General features: G+C 47.4%; 2 protein-coding genes across 5 annotated transcripts in view; one reads left to right on the top strand and one right to left on the bottom strand.

Moving 5' to 3' along the window:
• The window catches only part of PIK3C2G (phosphatidylinositol-4-phosphate 3-kinase catalytic subunit type 2 gamma), a 122,244-nt gene extending 114,449 nt beyond the window's left edge, over nucleotides 1–7,795 (top strand). For 3 of the 4 annotated variants that reach the window (XM_075210831.1, XM_075210830.1, XM_075210829.1), the window contains exons 28-31: nucleotides 599–659; nucleotides 5,184–5,263; nucleotides 5,727–5,852; nucleotides 7,039–7,795. In XM_075210831.1, coding sequence (XP_075066932.1) covers nucleotides 599–659; nucleotides 5,184–5,263; nucleotides 5,727–5,852; nucleotides 7,039–7,179 — 408 coding nt within the window. In that variant the 3' untranslated portion in view covers nucleotides 7,180–7,795. Of the gene's footprint in view, nucleotides 1–598; nucleotides 660–5,183; nucleotides 5,575–5,726; nucleotides 5,853–7,038 lie in introns of those variants that run through there. The other variant, XR_012691473.1, reaches the window with a different exon arrangement.
• Nucleotides 7,796–11,515: 3,720 nt separating this feature from the next.
• The window catches only part of PLCZ1 (phospholipase C zeta 1), a 52,903-nt gene continuing 41,611 nt past the window's right edge, over nucleotides 11,516–22,807 (bottom strand). The window contains exons 9-11 of the mRNA XM_075206080.1: nucleotides 18,928–19,060; nucleotides 12,500–12,649; nucleotides 11,516–12,094 (exon numbers count right to left, since the gene is read on the bottom strand). Of these exons, the coding sequence (XP_075062181.1) occupies nucleotides 12,012–12,094; nucleotides 12,500–12,649; nucleotides 18,928–19,060 (366 nt within the window). The 3' untranslated portion in view covers nucleotides 11,516–12,011. The remainder of the gene's footprint in view (nucleotides 12,095–12,499; nucleotides 12,650–18,927; nucleotides 19,061–22,807) is intronic.

Below are 22,807 nucleotides of genomic sequence, written 5' to 3'. Positions count from 1 at the left end.
ATGGTGTTTCTGAGCTGGGACGCTCCGAGCCCCGGCAAAAACCCGGCTTGAAAAACCCGGGATATTGCCGGGGCGGCAGTATGAAAGCGGTATTAAACTGCTTTGAAAATTGAATTGACTTTAAACTTAATCCTTTTTAAGCTTTTTTTCTTCTGAGATATAGCAACAACAGAGTATAAGACGCAATTAAATCAGCATGTAGTCATCATACAAGTTGGTTGATGGAATGACTTGAACTCATGACAGCTTCCTACTAATTTTTTATACTAAAATAAGCATGTACCAGAGTTCTTGTGGCATAATATTATTGACTAAGGTACAATTAGGATAATAAAATATCTCTAAAATGTACATTTATTAACTTTAAGCAATTGTAAGATTTGTGCATGTTTATAAACCTTACAAGATTATGTTCTTTTCCTAGCTCTGCTTATCTTTCAATTAAATTGACTGTTTGTTTCCTTTATTATTTTATTATCACAAACAATTCAAACAGAATCTCTGCTTTTCTATTTTGCTCACAACACACAGACATAAAATGTCTCTACGACCCTCTTCTGATAGAAAATGTAACACAAGACATTTCATTTTTCCTCAGAGTGGGAAAATTCGGAATGACCTTGGAGGAATCAGAGACAGTGAGCCAGCGAACACGGAAGGTTTGTGTCCTATATATTATAACTCTTATTTACTACAAGTTAACCCGTGCATGATACTCATGAATTCTAGTCAAATCAAGCTACTTAAGGTGTTAAAAAGATTCTTGTCATGCATTTGGGCCTAGCCCAGGCCTCCTTAGGGGAAGAGCGTTACTTCCCGACGCAAGCTCCCTTTTTTAACGTGGTTTTGCCCACATGTTACCACCTCATCATTTTTCTCCATCACCTCATCCTTCATCTTCATCACCACATCCTTCATCAAGCTACTTAAGGTGTTAAAAACTCCCCACTGTCACCCCCGGCAACCACCAACCACTCCCAACTGTCACTTCTCCTGTATAACTCTGCCCAGCAGGTGGCGCTGCAGCTTGTTTTTTTTTTTTTCACACACGCCACTAGGCATTTATATAGAAGATTATTTACTAATCTCCAGACACGTGTCACTGCCTATGTCTCCTCTCTCCAGAGATAAATGTTGTGTTATATGTGCTGCATACGTGTGGTGATACATTGTACATTGGACTGATATTACCACTAGTCGGCATATGACATTTATCCAGACCCAGTTATTATAGTTTCTCATATTTTATTAATTTTCAGAATTTTGTTGTATGTTGTAAGGTGAAATGTGTAAATGCAGTTGGTAAAATTTTGATTTCATTTATTTAAATTCCCATGGTACAATGTGAGAACAGTTAGTGATTTGGACACGGTATGATGATTTTCCGTAGGCTCTGTGCTTAATGGAAAGCTGTTTGTGGGTGTAGCTGCTGATTTCTCAAGTTAGGGGAAAAACAAGCACTAAATGAAAATTATAAAATGCACAGAACTGACACTTGACTGTTTAACATTAAACTGAGCAGGATGATTATCTACTAAAGTTATATTAATATATTGCCACATGATTTGTACCCAGCGACTGGGGGTGATGTACACACAACATACCATTATTATTATTATTATTATTATTATTATTATTATAATATTTATTTATATAGCACCAGCATACTCCGCAGTCTCAGACAGGCAGTGACCATGGGGTAATGTATGTTGTAGGTATGTAGGTAACTCTGGATCGAGCGGCCTCGCGTCACAAAGATGTCATTTTACACTGTACCTGTCCATTATAAACTAACCCTATCATCATCATCATCATCATTTATTTATATAGCGCCAGCAGATACCATAGCGCTTCACAATTGTGAACAAGCACAGTAATAAAACAATTCTGGGTAATACAGACAGTATAATAATACTCTCTGGACTGTTTGGTGTATTTGTGGTATTAGTGCTGGGAGATCCTATGATTTTCTGGGAAAAATGACTATCGAATTGGTTCAGTTTTTCAAACATAAAAATATCTCAAACAGGTCAAAGTTCAGCATTGTCTGGACAGTCTGTAGCTGAACGCAGGTCAGCAATAAATATTTGTGAGGTTTCATATAGAGATAGATACCTTATTTGTGCTTTCAGTATATACCACCTCATGCAACCTGTGGCTTGCTATATACCGCGTCATGTGGCCTGCGGCTGGGTATATACCGCGTCATGGGACCTGTGACTCGGTATATACCGCGTCATGGGACCTGTGGCTGGGTATATACCGCGTCATGGGACCTGCGACTCGATATATACCGCACCATCCAACCTGCACCTCGCTATATACCGCACTATCCGACTTGCACCTCGCTATATACCGCGTCATGCGACCTGTGGCTTGCTATATACCGCGTCATGTGGCCTGCGGCTGGGTATATACCGCGTCATGTGGCCTGCGGCTGGGTATATACCGCGTCATGTGGCCTGCGGCTGGGTATATACCGCGTCATGTGGCCTGCGGCTGGGTATATACCGCGTCATGTGGCCTGCGGCTGGGTATATACCGCGGCATGTGGCCTGCGGCTGGGTATATACCGCGTCATGTGGCCTGCGGCTGGGTATATACCGCGTCATGTGGCCTGCGGCTGGGTATATACCGCGTCATGGGACCTGTGGCTTGCTATATACCGCGTCATGTGGCCTGCGGCTGGGTATATACCGCGTCATGTGGCCTGCGGCTGGGTATATACCGCGTCATGTGGCCTGCGGCTGGGTATATACCGCGTCATGTGGCCTGCGGCTGGGTATATACCGCGTCATGGGACCTGTGGCTTGCTATATACCGCGTCATGTGGCCTGCGGCTGGGTATATACCGCGTCATGTGGCCTGCGGCTGGGTATATACCGCGTCATGTGGCCTGCGGCTGGGTATATACCGCGTCATGTGGCCTGCGGCTGGGTATATACCGCGTCATGTGGCCTGCGGCTGGGTATATACCGCGTCATGTGGCCTGCGGCTGGGTATATACCGCGTCATGTGGCCTGCGGCTGGGTATATACCGCGTCATGGGACCTGTGGCTTGCTATATACCGCGTCATGTGGCCTGCGGCTGGGTATATACCGCGTCATGTGGCCTGCGGCTGGGTATATACCGCGTCATGTGGCCTGCGGCTGGGTATATACCGCGTCATGTGGCCTGCGGCTGGGTATATACCGCGTCATGTGGCCTGCGGCTGGGTATATACCGCGTCATGTGGCCTGCGGCTGGGTATATACCGCGTCATGTGGCCTGCGGCTGGGTATATACCGCGTCATGTGGCCTGCGCCTCGGTATATACTGCCTCATGCCACCTGTGGCTTGCTATATACCGCGTCATGTGGCCTGCGGCTGGGTATATACCGCGTCATGTGGCCTGCGGCTGGGTATATACCGCGTCATGTGGCCTGCGGCTGGGTATATACCGCGTCATGTGGCCTGCGGCTGGGTATATACCGCGTCATGTGGCCTGCGGCTGGGTATATACCGCGTCATGTGGCCTGCGGCTGGGTATATACCGCGTCATGTGGCCTGCGCCTCGGTATATACTGCCTCATGCCACCTGTGGCTTGCTATATACCGCGTCATGTGGCCTGCGGCTGGGTATATACCGCGTCATGCGGCCTGCGGCTGGGTATATACCGCGTCATGTGGCCTGCGGCTGGGTATATACCGCGTCATGTGGCCTGCGGCTGGGTATATACCGCGTCATGTGGCCTGCGGCTGGGTATATACCGCGTCATGTGGCCTGCAGCTGGGTATATACCGCGTCATGTGGCCTGCGGCTGGGTATATACCGCGTCATGTGGCCTGCGCCTCGGTATATACCGCCTCATGGGACCTGTGGCTTGCTATATACCGCGTCATGTGGCCTGCGGCTGGGTATATACCGCGTCATGTGGCCTGCGGCTGGGTATATACCGCGTCATGTGGCCTGCGGCTGGGTATATACCGCGTCATGTGGCCTGCGGCTGGGTATATACCGCGTCATGTGGCCTGCGGCTGGGTATATACCGCGTCATGTGGCCTGCGCCTCGGTATATACCGCGTCATGTGGCCTGCGGCTGGGTATATACCGCGTCATGTGGCCTGCGGCTGGGTATATACCGCGTCATGTGGCCTGCGCCTCGGTATATACTGCCTCATGGGACCTGTGGCTTGCTATATACCGCGTCATGTGGCCTGCGGCTGGGTATATACCGCGTCATGTGGCCTGCGACTGGGTATATACCGCGTCATGTGGCCTGCGGCTGGGTATATACCGCGTCATGTGGCCTGCGACTGGGTATATACCGCGTCATGTGGCCTGTGGCTTGCTATATACCGCGTCATGTGGCCTGCGGCTGGGTATATACTGCCTCATGGGACCTGCGACTCGATATATACAGCACCATCCAACCTGCACCTCGCTATATACCGCACTATCCGACTTGCACCTCGCTATATACCGCGTCATGCGACCTGCGCCTCGCTATATATCGCGACTTGCCACCGGCGCCTCGGTATATATCGCGTCATGCGACCTGCGCCTCGCTATATACCGCGTCATGCGACCTGCGCGTCGCTATATATCGCGTCATGCGACCTGTGGCTCGGAATATACTGCGACCTGCATGTTACACTACACATGGGAACATTTATTGCATGAGAGAACATATGAATGATAAATCAGATTATAGCGCAGCAGTGAATACACTCCTATTATGGGTGCTGGACACTTAGACCATTTGGTGAGTCCATAATGAGGGTCTCTCCTTAATAAATAGGTCTCTTCACAAACAGATGAGATCCCCGGGTCTCCCCTGCTTCCACCTGGGTTTCATATGATGTCTTATTATCAAGGTCAGAGCCCTCTATATACAGAGATAATTTACTGCTCCTATATAACGGCACATAGGTCTGCTCAGTGATTATAACACTCGCTGGTGGTCATTTCTTATGTCTATTAGACATTAATAAAATAATAATAATGTTACGGGAACAAATGTTATTCTTGGACGTTATTGTACTTAATTAGACACAATAGAAACTGTTACATGTTACTGTCATATTACATGTTATACATCTCCTGGGCTTACTGTGGTTCTTACATACATGTAAACATGTATGTACATGGTTCTTATCCAGGCGGCTCTTACTGACTGTTTTATTGTCTCCTTTATTCCAGTGTCTGAGCGGGGGGTCCAGCTTCACTTCTCATTCTCTCCCCCTATCCTCTCCGTTCTCCTGAAACACCTGAGAAATATTGTAAGTTACTTCTTATTAATAAGATCATCGAGTCTGTCCAGATACGTCTGCCTTTCCCATCTCTGCCACCTACCACCCCCTTTGTAGGGGATCCCCTGGTGAAACTTGGCCATCCCAGAAGAGGACCAGTCTTGATAAGAAGTTGGTCATCTTAATGGGCCACCGCGCTATTGGGTCATTGTGCTGCTTCAGTCCCAACAAGTTTAATATTGTACGCGGGACATTGAAATGTAATTACGACAGCTGGCTGAAATGGCACAATGACACCAGGAAACGCTCCTCCATTTCATCAGGGGACCCCAACAGTGGAGGTAATCGGAGAATTAATTTAGAGACACTTTATTGTGTGCAGGTTGTATCCGGACAAGCACAGAGTTTATATCCACTGAAACGTTAGGACCTTGTTTTACAGAGTGAATCTATTAATATAACCAGAGTTTTATTTGTATTTCTCTGTGTTCAGTATTTACCAGACGGCTCCACATCCGCTGCCAGCGTCACTATGTCCCTCTATTACGGAAACTGCGAAATTTCCAAGCAAAAAATACCGTCACTTTCAAAATCTTCTGCCCCCACCTTCAACAAGCTGGTAAGTACGATTATTAGGAACATAAGTAAAGAAGTTTGTTTGAGATATGTTTACAGGGCAATTGTCCCATGGCAGACTGGTCACATGGCGAATCCTCACACTTAGGGATGAGTGAAGATACAGCAACATTTTGCACAAACTGAGGTGTGAACTTTCAGCCATACAAATCTGGGTTCTACTTTTGCTGTCTAATGGTTTGGTGGGATTTCCTCATTAATTCCCCTAGTGGTTTCTGCAGTGATTCACAGAGTGGTTCCCGCAGTGATTCCCAGAGTGGTTCCCACAGTTATTCCCAGAGTGGTTACCGTCGTGATTCCTGCAGTGATTCCCAGAGTAGTTCCCACAGTGATTCCCAGAGTGATTCTCTCAGTGATCCCCACAGTGGTTCCCATAGTGAACCCCACAGTGGTTCCCATAGTGATCCCCACAGTGGTTCCCGCAGTGATCCCCAGAGTGGTTCCTGCAGTGATCCCCACAGTGGTTCCCGCAATGATGCCCAGAGTGGTTCCCATAGTGGTTCCCACAGTGATTCCCCGAGTAGTTCCCACAGTGATTCCCAGAGTGATTCTCTCAGTGATCCCCACAGTGGTTCCCATAGTGAACCCCACAGTGGTTCCCATAGTGATCCCCACAGTGGTTCCCGCAGTGATCCCCACAGTGGTTCCTGCAGTGATCCCCACAGTGGTTCCCGCAATGATGCCCAGAGTGGTTCCCATAGTGGTTCCCACAGTGATTCCGGCAGTGATCCCCAGAGTGGTTCCTGCAACGATTCCCACAGTGATGTCCTCTGTTTAAAGCTATAGAGGCTGGAGTGGGGTTTGTGTGAAGATCAGTGGTACCGGCTCTGTCTTACGTTCTAGTGGGGTTAGGGTTTGTCTCAGTTTAGCACTGACCACATCTGTAGGAGACGATGGATGGGGGCCTGCCATGTAACTGTTCAGTGCGGAGGGAGCAGTGTCCAGGCTCACAGGCCATACAGAGACCACTCTGGTCTAACACATTAAGAACATCAGGTGCTCACAGTGGTGAGGGGGCCCTACTTCTAATATATCGGTGGTCCCACCGTTATTGGGAAATGACTGATGTTTGGAGAGTAAAGTGTAGATGGACATATACGATGCAGTTATATGACAGATATATGTATCTCTTGTGTATGACGCATTATGTGTTCACTCCTCTATCACAGGTGGAATTCTCCGTGCCGCAGCTGGACGGTTACAGACTGACGTTCCTCGTAGACAGTAAAGGAACCTTTCTGGGGTCACTGAGTGTCCCCTTGAACAACGTCCCTTTAGAGAAAGATGTGTGGTATCGCCTGGGGTTCTGAATCAATCATCAATAACTTCTGATCCCACAGAGTTTACACTTAACACAGTCATACTGTGACAATCAGGACACACTCAGATCGGTGAATATCAATGAATTTAGCCGTCTTATTTATTGGGAATCAGCTGTAAAAGTCCAGAAGTCTCAGCACCTCGGAGGCAGAATGAGCTGTATCGTCCTATGCAGGGGAGGACCCTTGGGGGCTAGACTCGGCTCAGCAGCCTATTAGGAACAATTTAAAGGAAAACAAATGCAGGTAGCCCAGACACCCCAAGTCCATAGGCCAGAGACCCCAGCCCAGCCTGCCCCTGGTCTAAGCTGTGCTCCCCGGAACTCTGACTGCTGGGCAATGTTGGTGCTCCTATAAGTTAGGGTGTTGTCCCTCAGGTCATATGGGGGATAAACTCATCTCTTTTGGACAGGAGCCATGTTACCTGTCCCAGAGAGAAGTTATAAATCTTAAATGACATATTCCATATCCTCAACACTGTTCTAATCAGATATAACCAAAGCTCATTATCTGCCTGCGATGTGATCATCGTTTGTGTAATATCAGTCACATTTGTAGGAATAAAGAATTATTTTTTTAAATAATAAATATTGATCTACGATCTCCAGCAGTGTCATGTCACTTATTACAGAGTGTCGGAGCAAGGACCCCATCCAGAGGAAGGGAAACGTGTGCGTGTAAGGATACAGCACCGGCTCCTTACACTACTACGTCAGGGTTACACTACTACGCCGGGGTTACACTACTACGCCGGGGTTACACTACTACGTCAGGGTTACACTCCTACAGCGGGGTTACACTACTACGCCGGGGTTACACTACTACGTCAGGGTTACACTACTACGTCGGGGTTACACTACTACGTCGGGGTTACACTACTACGTCGGGGTTACACTACTACATCGGGGTTTCACTACTACACAGGGGTTACACTACTACATAGGGGTTACACTACTACACAGAGATTACTCTACTACACCGGGGTTACACCACTACATCGGGGTTACACTACTACATCGGGGTTACACTACTACACCGGGATTACTCTACTACACCGGGGTTACACTACTACACCGGGGTTACACTACTACACCGGGGTTACACGTGCATCTACCCTCTTATATTTATCTGCACTGACAGCATCTGGAGAAATAAGGAACATTGGTCTCTGACGTTTTCCTAACCGTTCCATCCCACCAAACACTGTCAGACAATTGCTGCATCCGCCCCGAGTACAAAATGAGCTAACAATCACTGCTTTCTCTGCTCTATCACACATTAGAGTGACCCTGCTCTATGTATTGAATATTTCAGACTAGATTATTATATATTATGGTGATTGATGTGTAAGCCCCTCAGTGCTCCACAGCTCCGCACAGTGATCCTGGTGCTGGATGATCGGACCATACGTCACCATCTTAAATCTTTGTTATCTCAACAAACACCCAAACCTGCTAGTGTCGCCCTCTTCCGGAATGACATCACAACGTACTGTTACATCACCAACTCATATAATGTCCGAAAATTACTGCAGCAATAAAACAGTTACAGAATGAACATTTCTTTTTGTACATGTAATATAGAGACTACAGGAGTTAAAAGCTCCCGCTTTCTGTGTGACACCGCACTCCTGCTTTCTGTGTGACGCAGCGCTCTTGCTTTCTGTGTGACACCGCACTCCTGCTTTCTGTGACGCAACGCTCCTGTTTTCTGAGTGACGCAACGCTCCTGCTTTCTGTGTGAAGCAGCGTTCCTGCTTTCTGTGTGACGCAGCACTCCTGCTTTCTGTGTGACGCAGCGCTCCTGCTTTCTGAGTGATGCAACGCTCCTGCTTTCTGTGTGACGCAGCGCTCCTGCTTTCTGTGTGACGCAATGCTTCTGCTTTCTGTGTGACACAACAATGTTGATTTCTGTGTGATGCAGCGCTCTTGCTTTCTGTGTGACGCAGCGCTCCTGCTTTCTGAGTGATGCAGCGCTCCTGCTTTCTGTGTGACGCAACGCTTCTGCTTTCTGTGTGACACAATGTGTTGCTTTCTGTGTGATGCAGCGCTCTTGCTTTCTGTGTGACACAACGGTGTTGCTTTCTGTGTGATGCAGCGCTCTTGCTTTCTGTGTGACACAACGGTGTTACTTTCTGAGTGACGCAGTGCTCCTGCTTTCTGTGTGATGCAGCGCTCTTGCTTTCTGTGTGATGCAGCGCTCTTGCTTTCTGTGTGACGCAGCGCTCCTGCTTTCTGTGTGACGCAGCACTCCTGCTTTCTGTGTGACGCAACGCTTCTGCTTTCTGTGTGACACAACGGTGTTGCTTTCTGAGTGACGCAGCGCTCCTGCTTTCTGTGTGACGCAGTGCTCCTGCTTTCTGTGTGACGCAGTGCTCTTGCTTTCTGAGTGACGCAGTTCTCCTGCTTTCTGTGTGACGCAGCGCTCCTGCGTTATGTGTGACGCAGCACTCTTGCTTTCTGAGTGACGCAGTGCTCCTGTGTTCTGTGTGACGCAGCGCTCTTGCTTTCTGTGTGACGCAGGGCTCCTTCTTTCTTTCTGTGTGACGCAGCGCTCCTGCTTTCTGTGTGACACAGCGCTCCTGCTTTCTGTAAGATTGCGCCTTTTGTTTTGGAGAAGTGATGGATATGTCGGACAATATGACGCATCTGCTGGGGGGAAAGGTTTGCACCGACCGATAGGCGGCGTTGGGCACATAGAGCTTATGGGCACATACAGTTTATGTGGCAAAAGGCCAAAGACTACTATAGGGCTTGGAGCCCGTTTTTCTCGCATTTGGGATCTTGTTTCATGACAGTTGTAACGGTGACTGTAGAGATACAAAGACTCCCAATCCTATGTTAGTTTTTGTCAGTGTTTCAAGGATTGGCCAAAAATGTATTTATACATTATTAAATATAATTATTAATATTAATTACTGATTAGTACACTGTTAACTGTTAGAAAGATACTTTAAATTTTATCTTAAAAATGTACTTTTTTCATAGTCCTTAACCTAGATTTTATTCAGATTTCCACTAGATGGCTTTGGATGAAAACTTCACAGACTGGTAACATTGGCTCCCAGAAGACATACTAGGGGGTTGAGGTCCCGGTTTGAACCACCTGTTGGTGTACGCTGGGCAGAACTTTGATCCGTGGAGCCTCTTCTGGGCCTCCCATTGGATGGATTTGGATGAAATTTAATATAAAAACAAAAATGACACTGAGCAGCCACCTCATGGGTGTGTTGGAAGAGCTGCTAATTATTTTTAAAAGGTTGACAGTTACATCCAACTCATTGATAACTTAATAACTTGAAGATTTAAACCCGGACAATGCTGGGTATTTCAGCTAGTGCTATATAATCCTATATAATACTTAGGGGCCAAACTTTTCTGGAAGGACCCCCATCTTCCCCAGAACAGTTCTGAATTCTGCATTGCACAGATTCTACAAGAAACTGGAAATATTCCTTTGAAATTCTGGTCCACGGTGACATGATAACATCACACAATCTCCCATAGAATTAGATCTGGTGACAGTGGAGGACATTGGAGTGTCATGTTCGTGGAGCAGCTTGAGATGACGTGTGATCTGTGACGTGTTATCCTGCTGGAAGTAACCAATAGATGGGTAGACTGTGGCCATAACGGGATGCACATGGACAGCAATAGAGTTGCATTTATACGATGCTCAGTTGGTATTAAGTGGCCTTATGTGTGCCAAGAAGACATTCCCTACACCATTATACCACCATCAGCTTGTACTATTCACACAAGCAGGATGGATCCATGGATTAATGTTGTTCATGCCAAATTCTGACCCTACTATTTGCATGTCACAGCAGAAAATTGAGATTTTGCAGACCAGGCAACACTTTTCCAGTCTTCAACTGTCCAGTGTTGATGAGCCTGTGCCCACTGTAGCCTCAGTTTCCTGTTAGCTGACAGGAGTGGATCCCGGTGTGATCTTCTGCTGCTGCAGCCCATCCACTTTAAGCTCCGACGTGCTGTGTGTTCAGAGAGGCTCTTCTGCATAACACTGCTGTAATGCCTTCCCGTCAGCCTGACTCAGGCTGGCCATTCCCCTCTGACTGCTCTCATTAACAAGGCGTTTCACCCACAGAACTAGCGCTCACTGGAGCTTTTCTGTATTGCACAGTTTTTTGTGCATGAAATCACAGGAGATCAGCAGTTTCTGAGATACTCAAACCATCTGCCACCAACAACCATTCCTTGGTCACTTAGGTCACATTTCCTCCCCTGTTTTCCATGTCTGCGATTTCAGGGGCGGAACGGGGAGGGGAGCTTTAGAGTGTCATTAAATTAAACAAATGCACAAAAAGTGTCAGAATGCTGTTGTTTTATTGAAGGTGAGCAGGAATAGGATGTTATGACGGCATGGTGACAATTATTGCCGGAACATTATGTTATGGTGAAGATTAGTGCCGGAACAGGATGTTATGGCGGCATGGTGAAGATTAGTGCCGGAAAAGGATGTTATGGCGGCATGGTGAAGATTAGTTCCTGAACAGGATGTTGGTGAAGATTAGTGCCGGAACAGAATGTTATGACGGCATGGTGAAGATTAGTTCCGGAACAGGATGTTGGTGAAGATTAGTTCCTGAACAGGATGTTGGTGAAGATTAGTTCCGGAACAGGATGTTGGTGAAGATTAGTGCCGGAAGAGGATGTTATGGCGGCATGGTGAAGATTAGTTCCGGAGCAGGATGTTGGTGAAGATTAGTGCCGGAACAGGATGTTATGGCGGCATGGTGTCGATTAGTGCCAGAACATTATGTTATGGTGTCGATTAATGCCGGAACAGGATGTTGGTGAAGATTACTCATACCAAATGTGCACAAACAGAGAGGCCGGAACGATGCTCTGACTGTGTTTATTCAGCAGGGGAACGTGACGATATCCTGCAATGCAGAAAGTTATCATTTACTTTCTTTATACAAGCAGCAACAATAAGAAATGTTCTGTGAGAGGAGAGAAGAGGTTTAATGGTCTCAGCAGCCGGAGGAATCATATTAATAGCAGCTGGAAGGCTGTGAGAGTTTTGTGTTTGTCTTGTAATTATTGCTGTGGATACAATTCGGTTCCCACTGTGATCAGATAGGTGAAATCCTGATATAAAATTGCATGGCTGTGTAGGGGATATCTGGATTTCAACTGCTGCTTCCAGTCATTACACTTCAGCTTAATGGCCGGCTTTCCTATAGGGTATAATTAGTTGTGTTGCTGAGGGTCTAGATAGAAGTACTCCTGAGTAATGTGAGTGGTATCTGTGTGTATCAATGTAACATTGCGTCATTCATCGTTACCTCTATTAATGCTGGTTAACGGCAGAGTGTATTGACCCAGGAATTCATTTGAAATGAGCGTCACCTGGTCCTGTATGCAGAACCTCACCAAAGCCAGTTCCGGAACCTGGACTGAGAACGTGAATGACTGGTTCCACTGGGGGTTAAAAGCTGGACAGATATAGGTGTTAGTATGTATATCACAGTACAGTGTTACACCCACCTAACAGGCCACCGACCCAATCGTATTACTGCACTTAATTGCTTTCCTTTAATACAGTAATCCCATGAAAAAATTAGATGTGTTTTTTAATATAAATGATAGTGGCAGGCTCTAAAAAAAATGTTTGTATTTACCATTGTTACCTTATTTGTTTCTTGAGGCTGCTAGTAATGATTTATGATTATGGATTACCATGGCAACCACAGTCACATGGACAGTCTCCACTGTCTCCCCCCGCTACTATCATGTGACTTGCAGAGAGCCGTGAGCCGGTGTCTGTGCAGCAGACTGACTGTGTCTGTGCCTGGCAGACGTTTTTGTTTGCCCAACACATACATTTTTAAAAGACAATAATAATAATTTGTAGGGTAATAACTAAGAAAAATAACACATGCTTAAATGCTAGTTAGCTTGCTCTTTAAATAAAAAAAAATCTGTTATGTGGGGTTGCTGCTTTAAGTAAATTGTAATATTTATAGCATATTTAGGCTTTTGGAATCTCGTGAGGAATTGTTTCATCAATTATAGGATAGTTATATGTCAGTGCTATAGTGAATCCTACTAAATATTTGTAGTGATCAATTTTAGCTTTTTTAGGATCAATACGCATGAAGCGCATTCATAAATATAGACACGTTATAGACGTTACCTCCCACACTAACCACTGCACATTCTTGTTCTGACATATCTCCAGAAGGATATAAATACACTAGAGACTGTACAAAGATGGGCAACTATAATGGAACATGGCCTACAACACAAAACTTACCCAGAAAGATTAAAAGATCTTAATATGTATAGTTTGGAGCAGAGAAGGGAACGGGGGACATGATAGAGACTTTCATATATATCAGGGTTATAACAAGGTGCAGGAGGGAAACATTCTACAAAGGAAGAGAAGTATTAGAACACGAGGACATGCACTGACACTGGGGGGGGGAAGGAGGTTCAGAGGAAATGTGAGGAAACACTACTGCGCAGAAAGGGTAGTGGATAAGTGGAATAGCCTCCATCAGAGGTGGTAGAGGCTAATACAGTAATGCAATATAAACATTAGTGCCGTAACTAGCCATTTTTGTGCCCTGGGCGAGACAGGGAACCGGCGCCCCCCATCTAAGTGGGAGTGTCAATCGGTGAGTGGGTGTGGTCAACCTACTGTGGGGGCGTGGCTAGCACTTTACAAGTTCTAGACCGCACTGAAACCCTCTCCCTCCCCATTCTTCTCGGTCTGGCTATGTAAGGATCTTTATGTAATGAGCCTCCATAGAATCAAAGTACTTTAAATGCAGCTGTCACATGCTAGCTGTATAAAAAATGAATTGGTTATTGAAATAAAACTCACTGAAACAAATTAAAACATAAATGTAACGGTACCATCTGTATCACACGTCCCCTTCATCCCACTGTGCCCTCCATCTCACTGTGCCCTCCATCCCACTGTGCCCTCCATCACACTGTGCCCTCCATCACACTGTGCCCTCCATCCCACTGTGCCCTCCATCACACTGTGCCCTCCATCACACTGTGCCCCTTCATCCCACTGTGCCCTCCATCACACTGTGCCCTCCATCACACTGTGCCCTCCATCACACTGTGCCCTCCATCCCACTGTGCCCTCCATCACACTGTGCCCTCCATCCCACTGTGCCCTCCATCACAGCTTCTCCTTTATCACACCGTGCCATGGAGCCATATTTATCACATTGTGCCCCCTTATCACCATCACACTAAATGAATAAATATATATAATATATATATATATATATATATATATATATATACACACACACACATACAATATAAAGAGCCTCCTAGTGACCTCCATACTATACAGAGAGCATTCCTGTGACCACCATACTATACAGAGAGCATTCTTGTGACTGCAATACAGATAAAGGGCCTGATTCATCAAGGTACGCAAACACATACGCATCTGCTAAACGGGACTTGAGCTACGTAAAACACCACATACGCAGCGCAAACAGAGCAAATATGGCACTCAAAGTCAACTCAATCTCAAACTCCAACGCAAATATAACGGTTTGCGTCACTCAAAGTATGCAACACAGATGCGTATGCGTTTGCGTACCTTGATGAATCAGGCCCAAATACCTCAACTGAAATTAATAGACCCCCCACCATTAAATTAAAAAGCCCCATCGATAAATTAAATTGACCCACCAGCACCCCACAAATAAAATAGTACCCATTAAATAATTAGCCCCCACCTAAACGTCACCATTAAATTAGTAGCCTACCTCCCACCCATGTACTAAGACACCCAACCTCCCTACCCTCATATCACACATTATATTAATACATCCCCCTTCCCTCACACATTATGGCAGCATACCCCCCTTTCCCTCATAAAGCATAGCAGCATCCCACCCCTCCATAATTGCTTACATCCCCCCTCCCTCCTTCCATAATTGCAGCTTACATCCCCCCCTCCCTTCTTCCATAATTGCAGCTTACATCCCCCCGCCCTCCTTCCATAATTGCAGCTTACATCCCCCCTCTCTTCTTCCATAATTGCAGCTTACATCCCCCCTCCCTTCTTCCATAATTGCAGCTTACATCCCCCCTCCCTTCTTCCATAATTGCAGCTTACATCCCCCCTCCCTTCTTCCATAATTGCAGCTTACACCCCCCCTCCCTTCTTCCATAATTGCAGCTTACATCCCCCTCCCTTCTTCCATAATTGCAGCTTACATCCCCCCCTCCCTTCTTCCATAATTGCAGCTTACATCCCCCCTCCCTCCTTCCATAATTGCAGCTTACATCCCCCCCTCCCTTCTTCCATAATTGCAGCTTACATCCCCCCTCCCTTCTTCCATAATTGCAGCTTACATCCCCCCTCCCTTCTTCCATAATTACAGCTTATATGCCCCCCTCCCTTCTTCGATAATTGCAGCTTACATCCCCCCTCCCTCCTTCCATAATTGCAGCTTACATCCCCCCCTCCCTTCTTCCATAATTGCAGCTTACATCCCCCCCTCCCTTCTTCCATAATTGCAGCTTACATCCCCCCTCCCTTCTTCCATAATTACAGCTTACATGCCCCCCTCCCTCCTTCCATAATTGCAGCTTACATCCCCCTCCCTTCTTCCATAATTGCAGCTTACATCCCCCTCCCTTCTTCCATAATTGCAGCTTACATCTCCCCCTCCCTTCTTCCATAATTGCAGCTTACATCCCCCCTCCCTCCTACCATAATTGCAGCTTACATCCCCCCTCCCTTCTTCCATAATTGCAGCTTACATCCCCCCCTCCCTTCTTCCATAATTACAGCTTACATGCCCCCCCTCCCTTCTTCCATAATTGCAGCTTACATCCCCCTCCCTTCTTCCATAATTGCAGCTTACATCCCCCCCTCCCTTCTTCCATAATTGCAGCTTACATCTCCCCCTCCCTTCTTCCATAATTGCAGCTTACATCCCCCCTCCCTCCTTCCATAATTGCAGCTTACATCCCCCCCTCCCTTCTTCCATAATTGCAGCTTACATCTCCCCCTCCCTTCTTCCATAATTGCAGCTTACATCCCCCCTCCCTCACTCCATAATCGCAGCTTACATCCCCCTCCCTTCTTCCATAATTACAGCTTACATGCCCCCCTCCCTTCTTCCATAATTGCAGCTTACATCCCCCTCCCTTCTTCCATAATTGCAGCTTACATCCCCCCTCCCTTCTTCCATAATTGCAGCTTACATCTCCCCCTCCCTTCTTCCATAATTGCAGCTTACATCCCCCCTCCCTCCTTCCATAATTGCAGCTTACATCCCCCCTCCCTTCTTCCATAATTGCAGCTTACATCCCCCCCTCCCTTCTTCCATAATTACAGCTTACATGTCTCCCCTCCCTTCTTCCATAATTGCAGCTTACATCCCCCTCCCTTCTTCCATAATTGCAGCTTACATCCCCCCTCCCTTCTTCCATAATTGCAGCTTACATCCCCCCCTCCCTTCTTCCATAATTGCAGCTTACATCTCCCCCTCCCTTCTTCCATAATTACAGCTTACATCCCCCCCTCCCTTCTTCCATAATTGCAGCTTACATCTCCCCCTCCCTTCTTCCATAATTGCAGCTTACATCCCCCCTCCCTCCTTCCATAATTGCAGCTTACATCCCCCCTCCCTTCTTCCATAATTGCAGCGTACATCCCCCCCTCCCTTCTTCCATAATTGCAGCTTACATCCCCCCCTCCCTTCTTCCATAATTACAGCTTACATGCCCCCCCTCCCTTCTTCCATAATTGCAGCTTATATCCCCCCCCCTTCTTCCATAATTGCAGCTTACATCCCCCCTCCCTCCTTCCATAATTGCAGCTTACATCCCCCCCTCCCTTCTTCCATAATTGCAGCGTACATCCCCCCCTCCCTTCTTCCATAATTGCAGCTTACATCCCCCCCTCCCTTCTTCCATAATTACAGCTTACATGCCCCCCCTCCCTTCTTCCATAATTGCAGCTTATATCCCCCCCTCCCTTCTTCCATAATTGCAGCTTACATCCCCCCCTCCCTCCCTCTATAATAGCAACACACAACCCCTTTCCCCTGCTTTGAAGCTTTCCTCTCTGCTTCTCAGTTCCTCTGCTGCCTAGCAACGTCATGACATCAGACGCTGAGGCAGAGGGCAGAGTTCAGAAGGGGGTGGAGCCGGGTGCCGGCCGCCATTTTGGATGCGCAGGGTGGCCGGCAGTCGGAATCTGAGGTCTGTTTAATTGTTTTTTTTTCACTCCTCACACAGAGGCCGGTACGGGCGGCCACTGGCCCCCTTGGGACTGCGCCCTGGGCGGCGGCACCGCCCGCACTGGCCTCGTTACGGCTCTGGAAACATGCTTGGGATAGACATAAGGATATCCTTATAAAGAATAAAATAGGGTTTGAGGTTACCATAGGTTAATAAAACAAGGGTCAGACTAGATGGGCCAAGGAGTTATTTCCTGCCGTCAAATTCTATGTTTCTATCATTTGACAAACTTTACATTTTTCTCGTGAGATTACAGACAGCGACATGAAATGGAGTATTGTACATGAGTCATAATGCCGCTGAGATGTTGGTTTGTGAGTTACTGCCCACGTTTTATGGGTAAAGACATGGTGCATTGTGTCAGGATTGGGGCAATTGTTGCAATACAATATTTGGCTCCTAGTGGGCGGAGTTGGGAGGATGGAGGCGGTCCTTGCAGAGTACGGACAAGATAAATTCAGGTGTCTCACACTGCGCATAGATGCAAAAGTAATATTATGAGATGAGATATTTAAATGAGCATCAGGGGTGGGGAAATATTCCCAGTTTAGCGTGTGGACACTCGACCTTCTGTAACTGATGGTTACACCTCATCGGAGGTGACGAAGATCAGCATTTGTCTATAGCTTCAGACGTCTTGCACTTTTCAGACGCACTTTATACAAAAAAAGCACATTTATTGGTGCCCAAATACCAGTGTGATAACAGCATTACAATGTAGAGGAGGTGCCCAGTGTTTGTAAAACGATAGGCTGCCCCCAAACCCTTTCACATCATGATAAATTCTCCTGAAACAGTAAGTGGGACAGTCCCCTAAATTTGGAATTGTTCTGTTTAAACCGGTATTCACAAATCCACATCCTTACCCGTAAAACTGGTGCGTTTTACAAAAGTATGAATGTTGCAAAACAACATTTGAAGTGTTAATTTCCACTTGTGGACTTTTGCAGATGCTCTGTGCAGCTTGTTTAATCCTTATTTATTCAATACTTTAGTCATCTGAGCCGCCTTTATATCACGTCACAACGTCCATTAGTTTATGTCCCAATAAATATTGATTTACACATCCTCCGAAGCTGTGTACAGTTCTGACATATCTCTGTGTAGTTATCAGGAACACCATGAAATATGCGCAGTCTCCGGCCCTTCCAGCCATTGTAACGCCGCAGGCTGCAATATGGAAGCCGCAGAATCATTTCAAATCGCTACGGGTACCCTTCTTTCCGTAAGGAACACCCCAATCCTCTCCGGTCCCCCCATCATGAGAACACACAGAGGTGTTGTACACATACATGTGAGGGTCTCTGGGAATCCCAAGCTGTGTCCTGTGTTTGTGAATGTGTCCCGTGAATAACACGGCAGCTGCCTGGACGTACATGAGGTGGAACAATGGCTGTCACAGGCCTCTAGGGATGGGTTATTGATTATTATATGTGGTATTATTATATTTGTATCATGTTGATTTCATAGTTCTCACCATTATTTTTCCTGACTTGAGTTTGTTTACTGCACTCATCAGCTGGGACACCGTAAACTCCTAAGATGACGATGGGGTCGGCCATGTTGTTGGTGGATAAACTGCTCCGAGGTAAAAGGAATCCACTTATCACCTAGAAAACATCACATTTTATTTCATCACTTTCCATTGGTCAGATACAATTGTATCCCAACACAGGAGCAGGATCCAGAAACAAAAGGTGGAGCAGCGGATAGGTCGCTAATGTCTCTTATCTGATATCGGGGGACCGAGTGTAGGAGGAGCTGCTGCTATAAGGTGACGGTCTAATGAGATTACAGACAGTAGGGCACAAAATGTTATCATCAAGTTAGCAATTTATGACATAATTTATCCTCCATAGCTTAAAAAAAATCAGGATAACAGTTTTTACCACCCCAATCCACCTTGAGAACACCTGTAATGGATTATCCTTCACTCCTTTATTGTATGTCCTGTTTGGTCACTGGTCTGTCAGGTGGTATATGACCCTCTGCCAGGGGTAATGACCACACTGGTGCCCTCCTGTGGTAAAAGAGACGAATAACATCACATAGTAATATTCCATCTACCATGAAACCACCAATTCAGTCAACTGCCCCATCAGCCCCCATCAGGACCTGTCACCTGAGACAACTGCCCCATCAGGACCTGTCACCTGAGACAACTGCCCCCATCAGGACTTTTCACCGAAGACAACTGCCCCCATCAGGACCTGTCACCAGAGACAACTGCCCCTATCAGGACCTGTCATCAGAGACAACTGCCCCATCAGGACCTGTCACCGGAGACAACTGCCCCCATCATGAACTGTCATCAGAGATAACTGCCCCATCTGGACCTGTCACTGTAGACAACTGCCCCACCAGGACCTGTCACTGGAGACAACTGCCCCCATCAGGAACTGTCACCTGAGACAACTGCCCCCATCAGAACCTGTCACCTGAGACTACTGCCCCCATCAGGACCTGTCACCTGAGACAACTTCCCACATCAGGACCTGTCAATGGAGACAACTGCCCTCATCAGGACCTGTCACCTGAGACAACTGCCCCATCAGGACCTGTCACCTGAGACAACTGCCCCCATCAGGACTTTTCACCGAAGACAACTGCCCCCATCAGGACCTGTCACCAGAGACAACTGCCCCTATCAGGACCTGTCATCAGAGACAACTGCCCCTATCATGACCTGTCATCGGAGACAACTGCCCCATCAGGACCTGTCACCGGAGACAACTGCCCCCATCATGAACTGTCATCAGAGATAACTGCCCCATCTGGACCTGTCACTGGAGACAACTGCCCCCACCAGGACCTGTCACTGGAGACAACTGCCCCCATCAGGAACTGTCACCTGAGACAACTGCCCCCATCAGAACCTGTCACCTGAGACTCCTGCCCCCATCAGGACCTGTCACCTGAGACAACTTCCCACATCAGGACCTGTCACCAGAGACAACTGCCCCCACCAGGACCTGTCATCAGAGATAACTGCCCCATCAGGACCTGTCACTGGAGACAACTGCCCCCATCAGGACCTGTCACCAGAGACAACTGCCCCCATCAGGATCTGTCACCGGAGACAACTGCCCCCATCAGGACCTGTCACCAGAGACAACTGCCCCATCAGGACTTTGCACCGAAGACAACTGCCCCCATCAGGACCTGTTACCATAGACAACTGCCCCTATCAGGACCTGTCACTGGAGACAACTGCCCCATCAGGACCTGTCACCAGAGATAACTGCCCCTATCACGACCTGTCACTGGAGACAACTGCCCCCATCAGGACCTGTCACCAGAGATAACTGCCCCATCAGGACCTGTCACTGGAGACAACTACCCCCACCAGGACCTGTCATCAGAGATAACTGCCCCACCAGGACCTGTCACTGGAGACAACTGCCCCCATCAGGAACTGTCACCTGAGACAACTGCCCCCATCAGGACCTGTCACCTGAGACAACTTCCCACATCAGGACCTGTCAATGGAGACAACTGCCCCCATCAGGACCTGTCACCAGAGAAAACTGCCCACATCAGGACCTGTCAATGGAGACAACTGCCCCCATCAGGAACTGTCACCTGAGACAACTGCCCACATCAGGACCTGTCAATGGAGACAACTGCCCCCATCAGGACCTGTCACCAGAGAAAACTGCCCCCACCAGGACCTGTCATCAGAGATAACTGCCCCATCAGGACCTGTCACTGGAGACAACTGCCCCTATCAGGGCCTGTCACCAGAGACAACTGCCCCCACCAGGACCTGTCATCAGAGATAACTGCCCCATCAGGACCTGTCACTGGAGACAACTGCCCCCATCAGAACCTGTCACCTGAGACAACTGCCCCCATCAGGGCCTGTCACCAGAGACATCTGCCCCATCAGGACCTGTCAATGGAGACAATTGCCCCCATCAGGACCTGTCAATGGAGATAACTACCCCCATCAGGGCCTGTCACCGGGGACAACTGCACCCATCACGACCTGTCACCGGAGACAACTGCCCCCATCAGGAACTTTCACCGGAGACAACTGCCCCCATCAGGACCTGCCACCGGATACAACTGCCCCCATCAGGACCTGTCATCAGAGACAACAGCCCCCATCAAGACCTTTCACCGGAGACAACTGCCCCATCAGGACCTGTCACCTGAGACAACTGCCCCCATCAGGACCTGTCACAAGAGATAACTGCCCCATTGGGACCTGTCACCTGAGACAACTGCCTCCATCAGGACCTGTCACCAGAGACAACTGCCCCCATCAGGACCTTTCACCGGAGACAACTGCACCCATCAGGACCTTTCACTGGAGACAACTGCCCCCATCAGGACCTTTCACTGGAGACAACTGCCCCATCAGGACCTGTCATCGGAGACAACTGCCCCATTGGGACCTGTCACCGGAGACAACTGCCCCCACCAGGACCTGTCACCGGAGACAACTGCCCCATCAGGACCTGTCATCGGAGACAACTGCCCCATCAGGATCTGTCACCTGAGACAATTGCCCCCATCAGGACCTGTCACCTGAGACAACTGCCCCCTACAGGACCTGTCACAGGAGACAACTGCCCCCATCAGGACCTGTCACAGGAGACAACTGCCCCATCAGGACCTGTCACAGGAGACAACTGCCCCCATCAGGACCTGTCACCGGAGACAACTGCCCCATTTGTTTCATCATAGGACTCTCTACGTCCAGGATGCGGCCCCCGTGTGTGTAAGAGATGTTGTACAAAATATATTAGTTAAGTAAATTGAAGCCATAAATTCTCCCATTATATAACTTCAGCTTCTGTTCTTCTCCATAGATCTCTAGATACAGATAGATGAGGTTGTCTTTGTAGAATGACTTCTGATATTGTGTTTTACTGAACACGTACCGACAAAGAAACTTGATGTATAAATTGTTATAATGTCTCTGTGTATAGTCATTTGTATTACATAGAAAATAGTGAATTCATTTAAAGAAAAATATCTTGTGTAAACGTAATGGTGCTAATTAATTCATTTCACTTTTCCTTTTATTCACAATATTGTTCGGTCTCCTCTGGATGAAGTGGCGTTACACCATTTACAATCACAGTTACAGATATAAATGTTATAATGTTACTAGATGTTACAGAAGCATCACTTTCTACAACACTTATAGCATTTATGAATATTTATTAGGTTTCATTTGGTGTCAGTTAAAAGCTGGATGGATGGATCCTTCAGTCTGTGTATAAATTGGTGAAACGCGTAGAGTTCCTAATTCCCACACCTGGAAGTGACCCGTGGACACTAGTCTGCGTCCCATAGTGTCTGTATATACAGAGGGGACACTGGGGGTCCATTACGCAGCCGCATTG

This window comes from Mixophyes fleayi, chromosome 4 (assembly GCF_038048845.1).
Source record: "Mixophyes fleayi isolate aMixFle1 chromosome 4, aMixFle1.hap1, whole genome shotgun sequence".
Classification (NCBI taxonomy): Eukaryota; Metazoa; Chordata; class Amphibia; order Anura; family Limnodynastidae; genus Mixophyes; species Mixophyes fleayi.
This window is presented reverse-complemented; position numbering and strand designations above follow the sequence as displayed.